General features: G+C 42.7%; 1 protein-coding gene, 1 long non-coding RNA gene and 1 pseudogene across 4 annotated transcripts; 1 reads left to right on the top strand and 2 right to left on the bottom strand.

Moving 5' to 3' along the window:
* Positions 1-77: 77 nt before the first annotated feature.
* On the bottom strand, positions 78-22,772 carry EXOG (exo/endonuclease G). Of its 3 annotated transcripts, none has more exons than XM_067753857.1 (7): positions 22,568-22,772; positions 20,623-20,772; positions 15,250-15,389; positions 13,672-13,748; positions 12,737-12,851; positions 1,941-2,442; positions 78-1,397 (listed from the first exon to the last, which is right to left on the bottom strand). In XM_067753857.1, the coding sequence occupies exons 1-6, from the start codon at positions 22,728-22,730 to the stop codon at positions 1,981-1,983; spliced, it is 1,107 nt and encodes a 368-aa protein (XP_067609958.1). In that variant the 5' UTR covers positions 22,731-22,772; the 3' UTR covers positions 78-1,397; positions 1,941-1,980. The 3 variants fall into 3 exon arrangements, with proteins under 3 accessions (XP_067609958.1, XP_067609959.1, XP_067609957.1); XM_067753858.1 differs by having other exon boundaries at positions 78-378; XM_067753856.1 differs by having other exon boundaries at positions 78-2,442.
* Positions 2,449-10,596, bottom strand: LOC137232265 (uncharacterized). The gene is made up of 3 exons (XR_010946932.1): positions 6,401-10,596; positions 6,243-6,312; positions 2,449-5,752 (listed from the first exon to the last, which is right to left on the bottom strand). It is a non-coding gene; the product is annotated as an uncharacterized lncRNA (long non-coding RNA).
* Positions 18,230-20,334, top strand: LOC137231635 (large ribosomal subunit protein eL29 pseudogene; annotated as a pseudogene).
* Positions 22,773-22,875: the final 103 nt, after the last annotated feature.

Below are 22,875 nucleotides of genomic sequence, written 5' to 3'. Positions count from 1 at the left end.
GGACTCTTAGTGGAAGTGTTGAGACAACAATTCAAGCATCACTTGTTGTATATCAACAAAACTTTTACATATAATAATGAGGATTGGGAGACGCATTTTTTTTTATTATAAGTAGTTATCTCTTTTTCACAATGACCAGGTAGCGTTTTTCATAGGAACTAAAAATGTGTTAAGACACTTTAATTTACTGATCTAAAAATCAAGACTTTCTACCATCAAGGTGGAGGCACAGGAGTGAGAACAGCATGGGAATAACCCCAAGGCTGCTGGATACTGAGGTCAGAGGAGAACGTAGTGACAGGCTCGGGGGACAGTGGACGGGGACTCACCTCTGGAGATGGGCGGTAGGACCTCTCCCACAGAGCCGCCCTCGGGCTCCTGGAAAAACACCCAGACCCCACTGTCACCTCTTCAAGGAGGAGAAAAAGTAACAGATTTTTTTGGTCACAGTGACATTTTGGCTCTTTCTCCTTGAGAAGAAGAAGACTGGCACAAGCTTATGGGGAACAGTGGGATAAAACAGGCCGGTATTAACCGGGCTGAAGTGTTCTGACCCCCCAACTTCTTTCTTGTTTACCCAAATAAAGCGGAACAAGATCAACCATTCTCATCTTACCTTTATCTTAACACCTTGGCATTTCTGTTAGAGACAAACACAAAAGCACCACAAAAACTGTTCTGGTAACACCACTTGGAAAGACAGTACTGACAGGACACAGTCAGACAAGTTCCTGTGCTCTATTTGAAGATATATTACTGCCTGCACTTATGACAGCCCATGAAAGGATTCCAAACCCAAATCTAGAGATCTGGTCAGAAAACAGCCACTGTTTCCCCCAGAGGTAACTGTCTTTGGGTCTTTGGGCCAACCAGGTAGACAGGCAGGCACAAAGGCGAGCAAGCCATGAGCTGGTGAATCTGTGGTTACAGACCCTTCTAAGGTTCCTCAATCTCTAGAACAAAAAGCCCATCTGGAAAGCAGGGAACACATCGATTTGGCACCAGCCAGGCACTAGAAGAACTGCATTTCTGAAGGCCAGCAGGGACTCAGATAAACCCCCGGAAGCACTGTCCTCTAACGTTCAAATACCTGTGACTGTTTCTTCCCAAAGAATAAGGAGAGTTCAAGTCAGAAGACATTCAAGTCCCTATGGCTCGACTGCAGACAAGAAACCAGACCCCTCTTACCAAGCAAGCCCCAGGATCACAGACACCCACGGACGTATGTCCTTGAGCCTCTGTGTCAGGGAAGATTTTAACGTACCCCATGTTATATGCCTCATTCCTTGTGGATTACTTCTTTGGGAAGATGAACCTTGGGCGAAATACTTCAGCTCTCTAAGCCTCAATTTCCTCATGGGTAAAATGAGGATAGTGGTGTTTCCCTCAGAGGGTAGCTGTAGGATAATACGTGGAAAGCACTTAGCTTAGCATACAGAACACACTAAGTGAGCAGAAAATGTAGTTGTTGAGTGCTTCTGCATAACAGAAGAGGAGGAACAGCAGGTCCATGAGAGGAGGAACAAGAAACAAATATATGATACACATGGTCAGGACAATGCATAGGGGATCTCCAAAAGCCATCTCTAAGACCAGCTCAAGTCTCAGGGAAAGAACACGTACAATCTTGGGTTCCAAGAAGGCTGAGCAGATACATCAAAGACACTGTACGATTTGGAGGCAGAAAATATAACGCCTTCACATACAATACATCCAGAGGGAGACGCACACAGCGTCATCCCGCAGACACAGCCCTCCTGTTAACTTGACACAAGACCAGCCCGTGATCTGCAGGCGTTAACAGTTTCCTTAGTTTCCCACGTCAAATAAAGTACCAACCAAAACATCGGACATCTTTTGGGGAGCAATTTAGTCTGAAATTTAGGATTCCATCATTTTAAAACAAAGCCACTAAAATACAGTATCTGAAGAGGCCGCACCTGCTTCATTACAGATGACATCACGCTTCTGAGACGTGAACTACGAGGACTTTCTCTCCAGGACTCCTGACTGCTCCTGAGCTTTCAGTTCTTCCAGCTTCTTCTTGTAGCGAGTCATGAACTCCTCATCAGGTTCAATGCCTGCGTTCTGCAAATTTTCCATGACCTTTTCCAGTCTGAGTACCGATCGGGCTCCCTCAATCTTTCTTGTGCTCAGGTACAGAGTGAACTCCCTGAAATCCAGGAGCTTACAGGTGTCCACCGAGCAGATGTTCTTGATGTCACTAGTCCTATCCAGATGAGGGAAAAACACCAGTCCTGACAACTTCTCCAGCTCCTGCAGGCTCACCTGGAACTCACTTAATTGGGGCTTGAAGCCAATGGCCTTGTTGGGCACCACGAAGGCCCCTAGTGCCAGGGGCTCAGCAGACCTCGGGTTTCTGCGCGCCAGGATCACCTTGTAGAGGTGGGAGGGCACCGCAACATTGTCCTCGCCGATCACCTAAAAGCAAAGCAGCCATATTTGCGATGCTAATTTGCACTAGCAGGTCCCAAAGTTTTCCTGAAAAGCTTTAAGATGCATTTCTGAAAATGTACTTACAAACTACCCCACCCCACCCCCAATGGATTTAAATTCAGCTGCCAAAGGTAATAATAACCAAGACACAGACTCACAGAGAAGATGAGCATTTAACAGGTAGATTCTGATTGTCTTTAAAGCAATGCCACCCCAAAGAGCAGGGGTCCCATTCTCTGCCCCGTCTGTAGGACAAAGGGGTGTCAGGAGTGAGTCCTGGGTTTTTTAATGGACATGAAAAGGTGTCACCTTCTCTCTGTCTCATAATCAGAACTTCTGGTGCTCCTAACATTCAAAGGTCAAAATGGCCAGCTTGGGGAACTCCCAGCTCTAGAAATAAAAATATGGCCTTAGTTTACCAAATTCACTAGGGAGCTAAACAAACAGCCTTTCAAGAAACACCCAGACACTCCACATCAGTATTATCATCTCCAGTATCACCTAGACTGTGGCTCATTTTTTAAATTACATTAGGTAAATGTAAATGCTGTTCGCTCAGAGTTCTGCACACTCTTGGGTCTGCTATCAAACACAGAACCCCTGAATGTGTCATCAAATCAGACACTTTGGAAAGGTATCCACACAACGAAAAAGCCAGAGCCAGGGTCAGGCCTGAAAACAACTTGGCTGTCTGTGGAGGCTGGCTGTAATAATGAAATAACACTGTTATGAAACCTTTTCAAATTTCCTTCCAATTGGCTTAGAAGCCATTATCTGCTTTCTGAAAAAGAAAAAAATGAACGTCCATGTCCTTAATGGTCTCCAATAAAATGACACAATCCAGCTACAATATGCTTGTGGTACTACTGCTCCTCCCGGGCCAGTCCTTCTTTGGCAAGAGGCCTCCCTTCCAGGCCAAGCCCGCTTGCTGTAGGAGGCCCCGCTGGGAGCCCAGATAAGGCAGAGGGATGAGAGCTACAGAGGATTCTTTTCTGCTTTTCCCAAGCTCCTACCCACACGGCGCACAGCCTAACAACTCCGAGGCCATCTGCTGCCTAACACGCAGGGAAGTCCCACAGCCAAGGCCAACTGCAGGGCTGCAGGGAAGACCCATCATTCCACAGGAATGATCTCTGTAACTGTCTTGGAAGTTAGTGAAAGTGGTTGGTCAGGGTGCAGTTTAGAGTAAGGTTTATGAAACTACACAACCTACAGACACAAAATCCGCCGTTGCCGCCCAAGAAGTCATTTATGCATGCTCTTCAAGACCAAAAAACACACTGAAGGTGAGCTCGATGGAGTACACAACTAGCCCACAGATCACCAAGAGATGTTAACTCAACACGGCAACTCAGAGGTCCTGTGCCCGGCACTGCTGGAAATACGGAAAGGAATAATCTTGAAAGTAAATGCCGCTGGCACTGCTCTCAAGAAGCTTCCCATCCAGGAGAGGAGTCAACACCCACAGCCTTCACTGCAGGCAGAATGTGGTGAGACGCTGATACGGAGCATCAGCAGCAGTGCTGAGGGGGTGGGTGCAGGGGAAGTCAGGGACCGGAACTGACGGTGTGGCTGCACCTGAGCCATAGTTTACAAGGCGGGGTGGGGGGGGGGGAAGGAGGGCGGTTAAATGGGCTTCAGGTGGTCCAGGCACTAACTAACTAGCTGGGGAGCCAACAGTTAAGCAAATCCTTGGTGCCTCCTGGTGGACATCCTCCATCACGGCAGCACAGATCTCAGACTCCAACTGTCAGGAGACCAGTCACTTGATTATTTTCTCTCCTCATGGACTCTGTCTACAAATGACAATTCTCAAAAATAATTAATTGGTTAGGCCATGTGCTGCCAACCAGAGCTTCTAACCAGGTTTATTAAATTCCAGCCAAAAGTAAAGAAGCTTGACATATGAAGATTCATGGCTTTACCTCATGGAAATGTACCATTTCTATTAGATTTTCAAAAACTCTCACATAGCTAGAGAACCTCTAATATTACTTTCGAGAAACCTCACGGACACAGAAATTCCTAGTACGAACCACAAAGTGTGACTCTTCCACCCATGACGGTCTCAGAATATTTCAACAAAGGGGGCGTAAAACACTATTATTTCCAGAAATAAAGAGAATAATGGAAACCTTAGCCACTATCTTCTTTGGTTCAGTCTGCTTTGTTCTCAGGAAGTAAACATCTTTAATCTGCCTAATATAGGAACCAGTCCTATTTGGAAACTCAGAACCCTCATCGTTTCTTCCTTGAATTTAAAACTTAAAAAAAAAATCCTGAAATATTTTAAAGCTATCTTCTTCTCTGTAAACAACTCAACCTACATAATAAATCCTTCCCACTTTCAGGAAAATTAGAAGACTTTCAGAAAATGTTTCTAGAAACTAGGGTACTGAAGCAGAATGGTTCAGCAGATTGAAACCCCACAGACCTGAGGCTTTGCACGAAGTTACAAGTCACAGCCACTGGTATCTTCTTTTTTCATTCATAAAATGGGTAATAACAATCCCCAAGCAGTCTATCTCATAGAATAGTTCTGAAGATATAAAGACACGTTAAAAAAAAAAAAAAAGATTTTGAAACCTGCAAGGCCTATGTAAAAAAGCTGTTTTTGTAGTGGATATCATTCAAAAGACAGAAATGCAATTGCATTGGTACAAAAGATGGTTCTGCAGAGGGACAGTAGGGAAACATGGGATCAAGCAAAATTAGACCAGTTCAAGGTGGACAATAGGGTTTCAGGAGAAGAAAACAGGTTGGACCCAAATGATGCCCTAAACAAAGGACTCGAGGGCTTAACGTGAACCAAGTCTTTAGTATCAGTAAATCAGCAATAATCCTTTTCATATAACATTTAGGTATAAAAATACAAAGGAAATCCTTGCTGCTGTTAAATTACCAAACAGCACTCAACAACTCTTGTCAAGGCTGTAACAAAAGCTGGGAATCACTAGAAAATACAACATATATAACAATCATAAAGCTGGCACTTGCTCGCGACCTGAAATTAGTTTCCGTACGTGCTGGCCTGCGCTCGTTCCCTCCTATCCAAGAGACAGAGATGACAATTTGCTCCCCCATCCCACCCCCAACTCCACACACACAGAGCTGGGCCTTCATGCTGACTCAGTGCCAGCAGAGACTGGCCGCAAACGGCACCCAGGCTAAGCCTGCCCTCTGTCATGTCATATCTGCAGCAACTGTGCCTTAAGTGAAATAGCAAGCAGCATCGTGAGGAAAGAATATGTACCTGCAAGACTCAGACAGATGTGATGTATCTGGTTACGTTCCCCTGGTAAGACCAAAAAAAAAAAGAAATCCCAAAAATAAAACTGTTGGACACATCAAGAGATGAAGCCCTTAAAATAAGGGTCATGCCAATCAAGTGAAAGAAAGAGACCATGACAGTGTGATCAACAGGGAATCTCTACCTGAGAGGCTGGAGGAACAAAAAGGGAGGGAGTCACAGGGGTGGGGAGTCAACAGGGGTGTGGCAGCCCCGTGTGCTACCGGTAAAGCCTCTGCGGGAGCTCAAACCCTGGGAGACGGTGCTTCTCACACAAGGCACCTGTCCTGCGTAGGGGTGGGAGATGCCAAGCCAGTGAAACAAGCACAACTTCCCAGACTCTCAATTCTACTGAGCAATTTAGGATGGGGGTGAGGAAATATTTAACACATAAAAGAATTTATTTCAATTAAAACTAATAGATATGGAAATGAAGATTGCATAACGATAAAAGAGGAGATTTCAAAAAAAAATTCCTGATCACTATAGCTGATACCTCAAGATCCCTGGAAGCATATTTTCGATTTCCTCCCCCTCCAGGAGTTGTAGAAGTTTGGAAAATAATGCTGTAGAAGGAAAACAGACTGATAAGTACTTCTAACATCACCACCACCACCACTACAGGGTTGTCAAATCTGAAGCTCACTTTCTTGCCAGGTCAATTATAATGTTCAGGCCAGGATCTTCAGGTATGTTTCACTTGTCTTGATTCAATCTTTTCTAGAAATAGGCACATGGATGACCTAAGCTATAATAAGGGGGGTGATTCTGATTAGAGCTGTCAGATGACTCACTGATAAAATCACTGCTACCAATCTTCCCTCAGGCTCACATTCACTCAAGTCCTATGATGCTGTGATTCCTTCCTACATATTCTAGCAGACGTTTCTGCCTGGCTATACGGAATCCTCCTCTTGGCCCATTTTCTGTTCTTATTTTTGCAGGCTAGTAAATATCACTTGTAACTGCTCTCCATCCACATCATTTTTTACCTCCTGGCCTTAAGCTTCTATATATGAAGAGCACAGCAATCCCTTCACTGTCGACTTTTGAGAGCTTAAAGAACAATGCTACGAATGACTGGCAATTCTCATACAAGTAGAGAAACCCACCTTTGGATTTCCCCCTTGACAATTACTAGCAATGTGACTTGGACATGACCCCTCAAAACCTCAATTTCCCTGCCTATAAAAGAAGATAACCACTGCTTGTTTGTAAGAGCTGTTTGTGAGGACTGACTGGGATGGCGTGAACAAAGCTACCTACATACTGGGTGGTATATATGGCCCTCGATAAATACCAGCTCATCTGCTTCACTTCCTCCAAAGTATACACATATATGCTTCATTACCTAGACAGAAAAGTAAATTAATATCTCGCTTTTATTAGCTACATCCTCCTAAAATAAGGTTCGGAGTATAGTTGTAAACAAGAAGTAAATACTAAATGGATGGATTTAAGAAAACAAAACATGAATTGCCACACATAATTGCAAGATATTCTCCGGGAAACAGGAATTCATGATTCAAATACATATTAATTCCTTGAGAGGAAGAGACCCACCTCGAGGGCTGGGCAATGCTGTGTCCCCTTTCTCAGCATCACTAAAGGACATGGTTTTATCCACAATGATTTTGTTATGAATTGCTAGAAAATAACCTGAATTTTTAGCTGGGCATTCAAGGTTTCTACCACCTGGTGCAAACCTTCCCTTTTATTATTTTTTTTTTTCAAAACAACTTTTTATTGAAGTATAGTTGATTTATAATGTTATATTGTATTAGTTTCAGATTTATGGCAAAGTCATTTAGTTTTATACATACACACACATATATATTCTTTTTCAGATTCTTTTCCATTATAGTCATTACAAGATATTTAATATAGTTCCCTATGCCATACAGTAGGTCCTTGTTGTTTATTCTTTCCTTTTATTTTCGTCTTCTTCCTTATACAAGAGCTCTAATCCAACTGTCTGAGGGACTTACTATTTCTCGGCATACAACCTACCTTTTCCTACCCCTTCCCCTTGCCTAGCTTTGCCTCCCATGTCCATTTTCCTTAACCAAATTCACCCAAGTTTATACGTGTATATATTTGTACGCATACATATAATATTTTTGGCCCAACTAAATTCCTAAAATGGTGAGCTCTGAGACAGTGTTTCCAATTTAATTTACTGAAGTATCCTATTTTGCTTTCATGCTAATAAATATAGTAAAGATTTTTAAATTTAAAATTCCACCTGAAATCAAGTTTGATGCCAAATCTAACAAAAGCTATAATAGAAATTGTTAGTGAAAAATATAAATATGTATATAAAAGTAGATGACACTCTGATATGATTCCAAGAAAGATGAAAAACTACATACCCATTGAGGGATATAGATTCCTATCAACATTCAACTTTATGTACACATACATAACACACAGAGTTATCTGCTTCCTTTATGACCAGCGTCTACAAACCTCCTCAAAAAGCACTGGAAGGACTTCCCTGGTGGCGCAGTGGTTGAGAATCCGCCTGCCAATGCAGGGGACACGGGTTTGAGCCCTGGTCTGGGAAGATCCCACGTGCCGCGGAGCAACTAAGCCCATGTGCCACAACTACTGAGCCTGCGCTCTAGAGCCTGCGAGCCACAACTACTGAGCCCGCGTACCACAACTACTGAAGCCCACACGCCTAGAGCCCATGCTCCGCAAGAGAAGCCACCGCAATGAGAAGCACGTGTGCAACAAAGAGTAGCCCCCGTTCACCGCAGCTAGAGAAAAGCCTGTGCACAGCAACGAAGACCCAATGCAGCCAAAAATAAATAAATAAAATTAAATTTTTAAAAAGCATAGGAATATCGAAGATGGAGAAAAAAGGCCTTCCCAACAGTGTGCCACTAAAGGCAATAGAATTCACATACTGTGTTTTCTGGGGCTCTCTCCACCCACTAAAAACAGCTAAAAATAAATGTGGTGAACACACATGACGAGGCAAACAGCAGACCGAGTACTCAAGAATCAACTTGTCCAGATCTTGGTTTCTAAATACCAATCCCCATTAAAATGAACCAAGAGAAATGGATGATTCCAGAGTTTGCCCAAGATGAGTCTGGAACATCCTGTTATGCCAGAAAGTAGGAAGTGCAGAGAAACTTAGTGGAGTCCTCCTCAATATTACAGGTATTCAGAGCTTCTGCAAAATCTGAGTACAAGTTATTAAGTAAAAGAACTGATAAAAGTTGTTGGCTCAAAGAAATTAAGAGAGAGAGATGACTCCCAGGGTGTGAAATAGAGGATGAAGGGAGAAAGTAATCAAGAATGTAGTTTGAAGCATGTCATTTATAATTCCATATACAATCCTCCCACATGAGAGGTACTTAAAGATTTGCCGAATTAAAGATTTGCCAGTGTGAGCATGAATAGGTCCTATCAATTAATACAGACATGGAAAACTAATGATATAGGTTCAGAGGCCCAGAATCTGAAAGAAAAGGCCTAAGGCCAATAATGCTTTAAAATAAAAACAAAAAAACAAGACCGTTACTCAAAGTATACTCTTCAGGAAGCTGATCTTGACGGCCCTCACACATTCATCATTACGACACTAATTAGGGTGAGAAGAGCTGACAGGTCTCTTCCGAAACTCTCTTCAAGGCTACTTGAACATGCCTGACTATCATTCACGGATCAACGATTTAGGAGAAGTAAGGTTAAGTCTTTTTAGTGGTTAGTTTTACATATTCCAGTGTAATAAGAATTCTGGTCTAGAAAAGATATACTAAAAGGTATATACATATATATTTGTTTCATTCTGAATTAACTGCAAATTTAAAATGTGTAAGGATGGCATATGGAACACGTGCACACCCTTCACCCAGATTCATCAACTCAACATTTTGCCCAATTCCCTTTATCACTCTCTTTTTCTATTTTTTCCCTAACCCTTTTGAAAGTAAGTCATAGACACATCTTTCAGGATGTGTCTCCTACGAGCAAAGACATTCACTTACATAATCACAGTACAGTGATCAAAATCAGGAAATTTAACACTGATAAAATATAATTATCTAATCTATAGACCTCAAACGTTACCAATTGTCTGAATAAAGTCTTATTTAGCAACTTTTGTTTTTCTGATCTAGGATCTGATCTAAGATAACACAATGCATTTTGTTTTCAGCCGTTTTAGTCTTTAGTTTTTAGTCTCCATTAACCTGGAACAGTTAATTTCTCAGCCTTTGTCTTTGACAACACTAATATTTTTGAAGAATGTAAGTCAGCTCTTTCACGGAATGTCCCTCAGCTGGGGTTTGCCTGATACTTCTGCATGATGAGACTCAACATTATGCATTTGGGGCAGAAATATCACAGAAGTGATATTGTATCCTTAGTGCATCACACCAGCAAGTACAATTTATCAGTAAGTCCCATACATGCAATATTAACTCTGATCACTCGGTTAAGGGGGGAGTTTCTCTACTGTCAAGTTACCATTTCTTGCTTTGTTATCAATAAGTAATTTGCGGAGGGATTCTTTTAGATTATATAAATGTCCTATTCGTCATAAAGCTTCTACTCTCTAGTTTTAACATCCACTGATGATTGTTTGAAACACATTACCATGATGGCTACAAAATGATTTTTCTCTTTCATTCTTACAAACTTACTAGTTGACCGTCCATGGTACACAGAAGCTTCTCCTTACACCCATGTGTTTACTTATGTATTAAGATATGGATTCCTATTTATTAGTTCTATAATCCATTTTATTTTGATGTCAAATAGTTCCAGACACGTTAAGTTAGAACTCCATAAAGCTGATTCCTGTGTTCTTTTGACATGTCCTCACCATTTCTTTGAGTACTTACTTGCTTCCTGGCACAAGATGTTCCAGTTTGTACTTTCCCTGCACCATCCCTGGAATCAGCCATTTCTGCAAGTGCTGGGTTCTTTCAGCAGGAGGTGGTTTTTTAGAAACCAAGATCTGGTCTCAGGGTACACTCATTGCTAATAGCATATCACTGCTTCTAGGCGCTTTTAGCAGACAGATAATAAAAATTATATCCAACTTAAGAAAAACAATATATTTCCCACGACAGCATGTGGCCAAAACATATTTAACAGAAATATTCACGCACACACACACACAAAAGCTGTTTCGTGAAATGCTCTTAACTAGTGGTTAACTGTCCCTTTTAAACCTTGTATACATTTTTCTTCTACCACACAGTGAGCTAGTCATACAAATCTTTCAATTTTATGAAAACAAAGCCCACACAAAACTGTAATTTGATCATTTAAGGTGTGGAAGTGAAAGCTGGGAGAACCTATTTTCCAAAAGTAAGAGGAAAGAGGATTTACCAGAGCTCAAGAATAATTAGTATTCGAAAAACAAGAGAACACAGGGAGCTTCAAGGCACTTTTTCCTTCTAGTATTACAAAAAATAGGAAAATAGCAAGTTGATGAGAGAGATTACTCTGCTTGGAATACTAACTCCGTTGCCACTCCTTCACTCCCACAAGAACCCCTGGAATACTGAGGGCGTGAGCACCTGTGTGAACACTTGGAGACTTACACATCACTGCTCATCAGAGCCAGACGGGCTGATAATACGCCAGTCCAGTGGGACAGAATACACCCGAAAATTGTTCTCGTTTTCCTAACTGTTTCTTGGATCATTCAATTTTATCACAGACCCCCTTAAGTAACCATGTAACCTAAGCAGCATTTACTAAACATCTACTAGATGTTCCCCCGCAACACACCTCCTCTTTGACCTTCCAGGAAGTCCTTCAATCCCTCTCCTTTCACTGACTCTATCACCTTTCTTCCTCCTCACCTCACTTCATTCCCGACCCTCTGTAGATCTCACAGTACATCAGTTCAGCCACCCTCTTGGCAGAATCCTTTTTCTTTTTTTTTTGTTAATTGGGGTATAGTCGTTTTATAATGTTGTATTAGTTTCTACTGTACAGTGGAGTTCCCTGTGCAATACAGCAGGTTCTCATTAGTTATCTATTTTATACATATTAGTGTATATATGTCAGTCCCAATATCCCAATTCATCCTACCCTCCTTTTACCCCCTTGGTGTCCATATCTTGGCAGAATCCTTAATCTCAGGCATAACAGAAGCTGTCTACAGCTCTCACATCACTAATTATACTCTCTTATATCTTCAATCTCCCTTTCCTTTAGTTCATAAAGTTCTCATATATCGTGCATGTAAAAAAAAACCTTCACCTTTTTAAAAAAATCCAAGCATCTAGAAGAAAAGCTTTTCCTCCCATTTATTCAACTAACTGCAATCTGGATGCCTTCCTGAATTTTTCCCTCTTCTTCACCCAAATAGTGAATTTGTGATTACTCTTTCCTGTATTCCTCCATTCCTCCTCACTCCATCTGCCTGAGTTCAGCCCGCGTCTGTAACGATACCTAAACCCCAGAATTCTGCTATTGATCTTAAGTGTCCTGCGCTCACACCGTCCATCCTCTGGAGTCCCCGTGCTTCCCTCCTGACTCAGTTCACTCTTACCCATCGAGATCTAGCTCAAAAATCTCCTTGGGGGACTTCCCTGGCGGTCCAGCGGTTAAGACTCTGCGCTTCCAATGCAGGGGATGAGGGTTCAATCCCTGGTCGAGAAACTAAGATCCCACATGCAGCGGGACCAGAAAAAAACATCTCCTCCTCTGTGAAGTCTTCCTGACCCCCACAAATAGGGTTGGTCAGTTCGTTCCGACACCACTTCATCTATGCGTTTATACATCAGATCACACTTTAACATAATTAACTGATAACATGTCTATTTCCCCTTCTAAACTGTGAGCGCCTTGAAGTCAATGCTTGCTTTTTAACCCATCATTTTATCCTCTATGCCTATCTTTCCAACAGGTGCTCAATAAATCCTGGTGAATAAATGAAATTTAAAAGCAGAATAAAGAATGAGATTATAATCTCACGCAAATAACATAAGCTTGAATATTAAAACACGTTCCTACCTGGTAACTAACCGTTTTCCTTCCATTGCTTCCAGTCTGAGGTAAGGTCAGCGGTCCAGATACTACCCAGACGTCCTCAAACCTCTCTGTCAGTTCTCGACAGTACATTTCCATTCTGAGAAACAAAGCAAAAAGATGTGTGATATTCTCACACGTAAATGTAGAAAAAGCAGCAAACCGTATCAAGTCCTTAGGAGAGATACCAAGAATATTAGAGAAATCAATGTAAGGAGAATATGGCACAAAACACTATAAGCATATCAGCAATGTTCTTCCCAGTGTGTTTACTGCATGGAAAAACTCTAAAAATACATGCATTTATACAACTACCTACATTTTCCTGTGTGTGCATTCAATGTTTATAACTGAAATTTTGTTTTGTTTCCTCATATTTTTCTATGCCCTAGTTCTCAAATAAACTTTTTTCAAGAATTACATATCATTTCAAAAAGTTGATATATCGTTTTTATGTAACTACTCCTATTGTAGGACAACTGGGTTTATCCTGACATTTCTTAAATAATGCAACATTGTATTAATTCCTTAGAATAAATTTCAAGGGCCAGAATTACTTTACTGAATAAATATTTTAATGATGCAAGTGGAGATACAAGTGGAGAAATACTTTCAATACAAGTGGAGAAAAATACAGTATCCTCTGCCTATAAACATAGTGTTCTACTGTCTCAGTAATAATATTTTTAGTAGTTTCTTCCAGAACTGGACTTCTGACCAGAGGAAACATGACCAAAATGGCTGGCTATGTTCTGAAGTCTATACTTCCAAATCTAGCAAAGAAAACTAGTCCAAAATATTTATCTTCAGTAGTTTCAACATTTGAAAAAACAAAGGCAGAAACAGATGCTAGGCACACACACTCCTGTCACATCACTCATCTCCCACAGAATCACATTTTTAAAACTCTCACCCCTCACCTGTTCCAGTAACCAGCATTATTATCAAAATTCTGAGGCACGATATTAGAAAGGTAAAAGGTTTCAGCCATGGCTTTCTGTGAAAAGAAATAAAAACAGTAACTTGCACTGAAATACTTTTCCCTTTGAGAGAGATTTTACAAAGCAGAGATAACCAGCTCCTCTTTCATACCTTAGCTCCAGGCAATTACAGCAACTATCTGTTTAGACAAACGAAAGCCACAGCTACTCCTGACAAAAAGCTCAATAATGATTATTCAGAATAAGGACTATAACAAAAGGAGTAGTTTGGTGTGCTGCTTTTCTTCACAATTTATAAAATTCAAACCAATAATGTAGACTATGAACGAAAAATTTCCAGTATAAAGCTAAAAGGTGAATTCTAGTGCTAAGCCTCTGGCAGAGGGTTTCTCAACAAAGGGCAGCTTTCAGGAGCACAGTAGTATTTAAGTAGTACAGTGCAAACACATTAGTTCAAGAGTGGCACAGAAAAAGTCCTATTCTTCTGAATTTCTAGCCACCATGTGTTCATTCCTCCCACACTTCTGACCTGTAAACCCAAGGCTCTGTCTTTGGATTTCCTTTCATTGATCTACACTGCCAAGGCCACCAAATACCCTCTTGTCAAACCGTGGTTCCCAGCCTTGAAGGCACATTGAAATAACCTAGGGAGCTTCAAAAATATCGATGCCTAGGTCCCAACCCCTAGAATTTCTGATTTAACTGCTCTGGGTTACAGGTCTGGGCATCAGGATTTTTTAAAACTTCCCAAGGTAGTTACAATGAGTATCCAAGGTTAAGAACCACTATCTTAATGATAATAATCACCAATTCATGCAATAAATGCCAATGTCAGAAAAGACATTTCTCAACTTTTTTTGGCAGAGAAATTATCCTAAATTAAAGGAGGCTAGAGAGACATGACAATTAAATGTAATATATGATTCATGATTAGATACTGAATCCAAAAAAAAGTTGTAAAGGACATAATTGGGAAAATTTGGCAAATCTGAGTAAGAACTGTATACTGGATATTATTGTACAAATATACAAAAATACACTTGTACACATTTCTTGGTATAATGATACACTTGACATATATTCAAATATCCTCATCTTTAGACAATACAATCTCCTGAGCAATCTACTTAGGCATGAAGTGCTACAATGTCTGCAATTCACTGTCCATGGTTTAAAAAAATGCATATATAAAATATATGTATCAAAATGTTTTTGCTGTACTATCCTCAACTTTTCTACAAGTCAACATATTTTTTCTGTGTTCTTTTTTCAACTTTTCTACAGGTCTGAAATCTTTCAAGATAAAAATGAGTGAGTAGCTTTAGCTCCTATTGGCTTTCCAATTCCCTTTTGCATAGCATTTAGTTTTCCTCAACCTGTTTAAAAATGTCTGAGCATCTGAGCAAAGAAAGGAAGCGAAGTCAGGAAGAAAAATACAAAATAGGGTATGAAAATTCTCAAGTGTTATGGTTTGGCTCCTAGGTTTTTAATTTCCAAGTCCCATGGTACACATAATACCAGCCCTGTGTTCCCATCCCTCCCAAAAAATATGCCTACAGATGAGAATTTGTTATCTCCTGCTGGAGCCATGTGGCCTCGTGACCACCCACTGCCAACATAGTCCTCGTTGAAGGCACTGAAGGTTGGAGGGATGTTGGGATCTGGCTTGAATTTACAATGTTTTCTGTCTGCATCACCTGAAGAAAAACACACAAAATGGTAAGTTACCAGTGGTCAAATCTCTCTCAAGATTCTCTAAGCAAGGCAAGCTGCTTGTTGCTGGCTGGTAGCTCTCTGAGCAGCTAGTACTTCGTGACAGCACGCATGTCTCAAGTTCCTGGGATAGTTCGGCTACTTCACCTGAATTTAGCAAGGACTAGTCCAGGAAAGAATGTTTTTCATACAGTGCAGCCATCTCACCTCATATACTTTTGTTTCTGGCCTTTCAAGTTAAAGGGAAAAATCCCTTGGATGGTATCTATGTAAAAGCAATAACCAATCAAATAGCTGAGCTGTACAAAAAGCTTAGTTACTAAATATACTCTTGCTTTTTAAAAAGACCCCCACGGGGACTTCCTTGGAGGTCCAATGGCTAAGACTCCGTGTGGGGTGCGTGGGTGCGGTCCCTGCTCAACAAATTAAGATTCCACATGCCGCGTGGCTCAGCCACAAAAAAAAAAAAGACGCCCATGTATTGTATGTTGTACAACGGTATTTGACAAGTTTATACGTACTGAAATAATGGATATATAGACACAAAACAATCTGTTCTGGGCAGGCACAGCCTAGAGGAGGGAGAGAGTGCCTCTGATATCTTGCTTACTGCCTCTTAAGCCGTGACAAAACAAACATTTAGGTTATGAGATCAATCCAGAAACTCCTGACACAAAATATCTGAGCACCACACAGGAGAGACAAAATCTCAAGTTTGCTTATATTCTGATACCTCCAGAGTAGTTTGCCACCGTGGACACCAGCGAATCCTAACACTATGTTTTCCACTGTCATTAGGACAAGCCTTGTTAAACTACAAAAATTGTGAGGACAAATGGAATATACTCAGGCTGCTACTCAAAAAAGTGTAAAACGAGGATTAATGAAGTTACTGATTCTAATGTCATTTCATTCGATCAAGAAAAAAATTAAATTATCAGACCCCAAGGTTCAGAGTAAAGTATCTAATGTCTAGCTTCTTAGAATCACCCCATAAAAAAAATAATAATAATTGTAAACAGAGAATTACTAGTAAACTTCTCTAAGTGTCATTACCATTGGAATCGCTTCCTGGTATGTCTGGTTTTCTTTATCTGGTGCTCACTGCCCTTGAAAAATCATTTGGGGGCGGGGGAGGGGGGGACTTCCCTGGTGGTGCAGTGGTTAAGAATCTGCCTGCCAATGCAGGGGACACGGGTTCGAGCCCTGGTCCAGGAAGATCCCACATGCTGCAGAGCAACTAAGTCCGTGCACCACAACTACTGAGCCTGCGCTCCAGAGCCCGAGAGCCACAACTACTGAGCCCTTGCGCCTAGAGCCCATGCTCCGCAACAACAGAAGCCACCGCAATGAGAAGCCTGTGCACCGCAACAAAGAGTAGCCCCCGCTCACAACTAGAGAAAGCTCACATGCAGCAACAAAAACGCAACGCAGCCAAAAATAAATTTAAAAAAAGAAAAAGAAAAATCACTTGTGGGAATTTCCAAAATCCTAGGATGAAGATGCCTTCCTGAAGAGAGGATGTAAACTTACTTCTGTCCAGTGTCTGGAGGCATTAGCAGTGGAGGACCACAGTAAAGCAAGCTCAGGGTTTAAGGTTCCTTGATCTGTACAGGCTACATGGCTTTGGGCTACAAGTCTACATGACAGCCAGTTTGTGGTCTCAACTTCTCTAGAACAAACTTTTTATTTTCCTTTTTGATCCCTATCTGCTCAGTGCCAAGGCAACCTTCTGTGTAGTTCCCTATGGTGGGCAGGCAAGTAAGTTCTGGTTCACCCATCCCCGAGGGTGCAGCCCTCTGGGGTTCCAGGTTAATGTGGGAAGGGTCTCCGGTAAGATAATCTACCTTGGCTGAGCCCTAGGTCTTGCCTTCAGTCCCCCTCACCCCATTTAAGGCTGCAGAACCAAAGGCAATGTGGCTTTGGTTTACCCGGGCCACCCTTACCCCTCTGGATTCTGGCGTTCCCCCAAATATTGGCCTGGCAAAGAAAGCTCTACTATCATGTTGCCCCTTCATGCTTTGTTTGTTTTTAAAGCCAGGATCAGAAGCCAGGAATCTGGCTTCTGAGGCTTTTTTTTTTTTTTTTTGGCTGCGCTGGGTCTTCGTTGGGCCACATGGGCTTCTCTCTAGCTGCGGTGTACGGGCTCCAGAGCGCGTGGGCTTAGCTGCCCCGCGGCATGTGGGATCTTAGTTCCCCAACCAGGGATCAAACCCGGGTCCCCTGCATTTGATGGCAGATTCTTAACCACTGGACCACCAGGGAAGTCCCTCTTCATGGTTTTTTTTTTTAGTGATTTTTTTTATATATACTTTTTATATACTGCCAATAACATTTCTTGTTGTTTTTAGCAGGAGAGTTAATCTAAATAACTTAGTCTGTCATAACTAAAACAGAAGATGCTTTACACTAAAATAAGTAAATCACAGGTACGTTGCTTCTTGTTTTCAAATATTAACTAGCTCTATTTTACCTCCTCAAGATTACACAGCTCGTGTGACGTACAATATGAAACAGTGCTTTTTTTATATGCCTCTGAAAATGATAACTTAACAGCAAGATAAAATTAGTAAAGCCGAAATTCCATCTTGGGAAAACTTTTGTATTTAAAGGAAATTTATCAGGCTTGAGACTAAATCAAGTGAGTTTCTCTTGATGTAAATTCATAATCAATTTCACCTGCTAGGATACAGTTTCTGCTTCCATCAGTTTCCTTCTAGCAGCAAGCATATTCCAAGCCTCCTGCCATTCTGCTGGTTAATGTGTACTCTATAAAGGCACACACTCATTTTAGTATCAGCATTTTAATATATTTAAGCATAGCATGCACTGTAAAGCAATGGAGAAATAATCTGTGGGCCATATAGCAAATTAACAGGCAAATAAGAGAATGGGAATAAAACAACTATGACAAAAAATAATATCCTTAATGTAAAAACGAACTCCTACAAAATTCAAAAAAGAATATCCCTGGGACTTCCCTGGTGGTCCAGTGGGTAAGACTCCGTGCTCCCAATGCAGGGGGCCCGGGTTCGATCCCTGGTCAGGGAACTAGATCCTGCATGCATGCTGCAACTAAGAGTCTGCATGCTGCAACAAAGTCTGCATGCTGCAACTAAGAGCCCACATGCCACAACTAAAGATCCTGCATGCCTCAACTAAGACCCGACGCAGCCAAAATAAATAAATAAAATAAATATTAAAAAAAAAGAATATCCCTATTGAAAATCGTAAAGAAAAATTCACAAAGAAAGAATAATTCACAAAATATTAACCCTCCCTGGTAATCAATAAACGCAAATTAAATCAACTAATAAATCGGTAAAGCTCAATAATGCTCATTATGTGTGAGGGCTGGGAGAGACAGGACAAATAATGATGGTGGGAGTGTAAATTGGAGTAGGCTACCTAGAAGCTAATCTGACATTGAATAGCAAGATCTGGTCATCTTAATTACAGGAACGCGCCAAGAAACTTGAGGACACGTGAACAGGCTCACACACCTGCCTGCCTCTCCAGTCTCATTTCACATCACGTTCTCCCTTGCTCCAGCCACACTGGCCTTCTTTGAGTTCCATAACCGAACCAAACTCTTCACATTGGGGCCTTGAAAGATGCAACTGTGCTTCTCTTTCCCTGCCTGAACGCTCTTCTCCATACCCCCGCTGCCCATCCAACTCCTCTGCCTGAGTGACTGCCATCCACTCTTCAGGCCACTTTCTCAAAGAAGCCTCGTTAATCAGTATCAGGTTCTCCTGTTATAATCTCCCATCGTATTCTTTACTGTTCCTTAATTATACTATCCCAACTTGCAATCATTTTTCCTTCAGAACAGTTATTGCCAATTGTAATTATACATTTATGATCATTTGATAGGTCCACCCAACCGCCTCCCCAATTCAAAGTGCCTTGGGGGTAGAAACCATCTACTCTGGTCACTGATATAACCCCAAGGCTCAGCACAGAGCCATGCACAAGTAGGCACTTAAAAAGCATTTGTGGGCAGGCCCCGGTGCAGACCTGGCCAAGTCGAAGAACCACACCATGCACAACCAGTCCCGAAAGCAGCACAGAAACGGCATCACGGAACCCCGATCACAATATGAATCTCTTAAGGGGGTGGACCCCAAGTTCCTGAGGAACATGCGCTTTACCAAGAAGCACAACAAGAAGGGCCTGAAGAAGATGCAGGCCAACAACGCCAAGGCCATAAGTGCACATGCTGAGGCTATAAAGGCTCTCGTAAAGGGACTTCCCTGGTGGCACAGAGGTTAAGAATCTGCCTGCCAATGCAGGGGACACGGGTTCGAGCCCGTGTCCGGGAAGATCCCACATGCTGCAGAGCAACTAAGCCTGTGCGCCACAACTACTGAACCTCTGCTCTGGAGCCCGCGAGCCACAAGTATTGAGCCCGCTAGCCTAGAGCCCACGCTCCACAACAAGAGAAGCCACCGCAATGAGTAGCCCCCGCTCGCCGCAACTAAAGAAAGCCTGCGTGCAGCAACAAAGACCCAACACAGCCAAAAACTAATAATAATTTAATTAATTTTAAAAAAAAGGCTCTCGTAAAGCCCAAGGAGGTCGAGCCCAAGAGCCCAACAGGCGGCAGCCGCAAGCTCAGTCAACTTGCCTACATTGCTCACCCCAAGCTCGGGAAACGTGCTCATGCCTGCATCGCTAACGGTTTCAGGCTCTGCCGGCCAAAGTCCCAGGCCAAGGCTCAAACCAAGGCCAAGGCTGCAGGTGCAGCTGCTGCTCCAGCTCCAGCTCAGGCTCCCAAAGGTGCCCAGAACCCCACAAAGGCTCTGGAGTAGAGACCTTTGTCTGCCAATGTGAGGACGGAAGGACTGGTGTGACCCCTGGCTGCTGTCTGCATGGGGCTGGTGTCCTCCTGTGCTATTTGTACAAATAAACCTGAGGCAGGAAAAAAAAAAAGCATTTGTGGATGTAATGAATGAGTGGTGCTCATTCCAAGAATATTTATGACAAAGCCTCCAATTCATGTGTCAAGATACAGATCCTCTCAACCCCTGAGACAGCCTGGAAGGGTCTAGGGTGCCCTGGCTGCCAGGCAGGGTCCATTTATCTAGTGAGCCAGACAAACACCATCATTTTCTAAATGTGCTGTAAAGTAGAAATGGTTGAAATTATTAATAATCCTCCTTGTTTTAAATTTGGAAACATCTTTCAACAACGCCTTTGCTTCTAACCACCTACCCGTTATCTTGCTCTTGGATATATGTTCAAGAACCCATCTAGGCACCCGCTTTGACTGATCGTAAGACAAGGCATGGTTAGTGTAGCACCTTGTCTCTGTTCCAGTTAAAGGGAATCCAAATTGTTCTAAGAGAGCCCTTTCTGAAGAACCTAAAAATGAAAAAAATAACAGTTAGTGACTATTATTAGGAATAAAAAATTATAAGGAAGGGGGTAAGACAAAGGACTGACTCAACAATTTAATCAACCAGGTGATCTCATTTTTGCAATTACTTATAAAGCAAAGAAAAGAGACAGTAGGCAAAATACTGGTTTTGCCTATAATCAGTTGTATAGTTCTATCCAGGTAAACTGTAGCTATTTCATTAACTGTTCTTTTTTTAATTTAAAAAAATTTTTTACTTTTCCAATTTATTTTCTAATTTATTTATTTTCTTATTGATTGATTGATTGATTGATGTGTTGGGTCTTCTTTGCTGCCCGCGGGCTTTCTCTAGTTGCGGTGAGGTGTGCAGGCTTCTCAATGAGGTGGCTTTTGTTGCTAGAGCGCAGGCTCAGTAGTTGTGGCGCACAGGCTTAGCTGCCCCGCGGCACATGTGGGATATTCTTCGACCAGGGCTCGAGCCGGTGTCCCCTAGCATTGGCAGGCGGATTCTTAACCACTGTGCCACCAGGGAAGTACCTCATTATCTGTTAAATAAGGACCTGATCTTGCTGGTCTTTCACATCAAATTTTCAAATCTCTGCCCCACAAAGTACAGTGTATACAAAAGCAGCAAAGGGAAAACTCCTGTCATTACTAGTCATTGATATGATTAAATGCACGACAGCCTATGTACTCATTATGTTCTAAGAGTTAATGTGGGGACAAAAGCACAGCCTTTTAAATTTTTTTAAAAGACCATCGTTCAGGGGCTTCCCTGGTGGTGCAGTGGTTTAGAATCCGCCTGCCAATGCAGGGGACACGGGTTCAAGCCCTGGTCTGGGAAGATCCCAGATGCCGTGGAGCAACTAAGCCCGTGTGCCACGGCTGCTGAGCCTGTGACCCCGCGTGCTACAACTACTGAAGCCCATGCGCCTAGAGCCGGTGCTCTGCAACAACAGAAGCCACTGCAACGAGAAGTCCGCGCACCGCAACGAAGAGTAGCCCCCCGCTCGCCGCAACTAGAGAAAGCCCGTGTGGAGGAACGAAGGCCCAATGCAGCCAAAAAAAAAAAAAAAAAAGACCATCGTTCACTGACACTCTTCCTCAATGTTCTGGTACTGAAGCAGAGATGTGTGCTGCAGCAAGACAGTGGTAAAACTGGTATTGCTTCTCCTAGTGGGAGAAACCAAGCACGCACGGAACAGGGAGTCGGTTTCCAAATAATTCTCTCTTGATGCGCTCTCCAGGCTTCAACCCACCAGAGTTGCTCTCTTCCTAAATGCCAAGTATCAGGAGGAGCAAGTTAAATTAGTGTATCCGAGCATGAGCTCATTTACTTTGTCAAATATAAGGTACACCTGGTAACCTGCGGATTTACATACTTTGAAGAAGGGCCAGCAGGTATTCTTCATTTGAACGATGATAAATTGAGGACAGTTAACTGATCTGCTAAAACTATGTGTTCATTCGTTCATTCATCCATACGTACTGGATGCCAATTATGTACCAGGTACCGGGCTGGTGGAGAACAAAACTGACACCGTCCGACCGCTTATGGAGCTAACAATCTAGGGGAGGACATAGACAATAAAAACACACATGTCGGGGTAGTATATCCCCAGGGGGAAGGAAGTACACGGAGCAGGCAGGTGAGACGCAACGCCGGGAGAGGAAGCCGAGCCGGGAGACTGCACGGCAGACGACCAAGGGCCTGACGAGTGGAGACAGCGCGCGTCCATGGTTACGGCTCCTGACCGAGGTAGCAGCCCGGGCCCGAGACCTGGGGGCCCACACACTCACCGTCCGGCTCCCTCACCGCCAACGCTGGCTCAGCGTCCTGACTCCGGAGGAACTGCACGACAGTTAGCCCGGTTCCCACAGCGCCCGCGACGGCTCCAGCCACGAAGCCACTCAAAAAGCGTCGGGAGCCTCGGAAGCGGGAGGCAAAAGCTGTGGCAACCATCTTGCCCGAGACGCTAGCTGTTTGCCTTAGCGCCTGCGCACTCCAAGTCAGCCGCCTGAAAGCCAATCGCAACCGCGGGACCAAGACACGCATGCGCTACCTGGAGTCGCTGGCCCTGAGCCTCTCAGGAGACGCCGGAGGGCAG

Source organism: Pseudorca crassidens, chromosome 10 (genome assembly GCF_039906515.1).
Source record: "Pseudorca crassidens isolate mPseCra1 chromosome 10, mPseCra1.hap1, whole genome shotgun sequence".
Taxonomy (NCBI): domain Eukaryota; kingdom Metazoa; phylum Chordata; class Mammalia; order Artiodactyla; family Delphinidae; genus Pseudorca; species Pseudorca crassidens.
The sequence above is the reverse complement of the archived record's forward strand: the minus strand, read 5'-3'. Positions and strand labels throughout refer to the sequence as shown.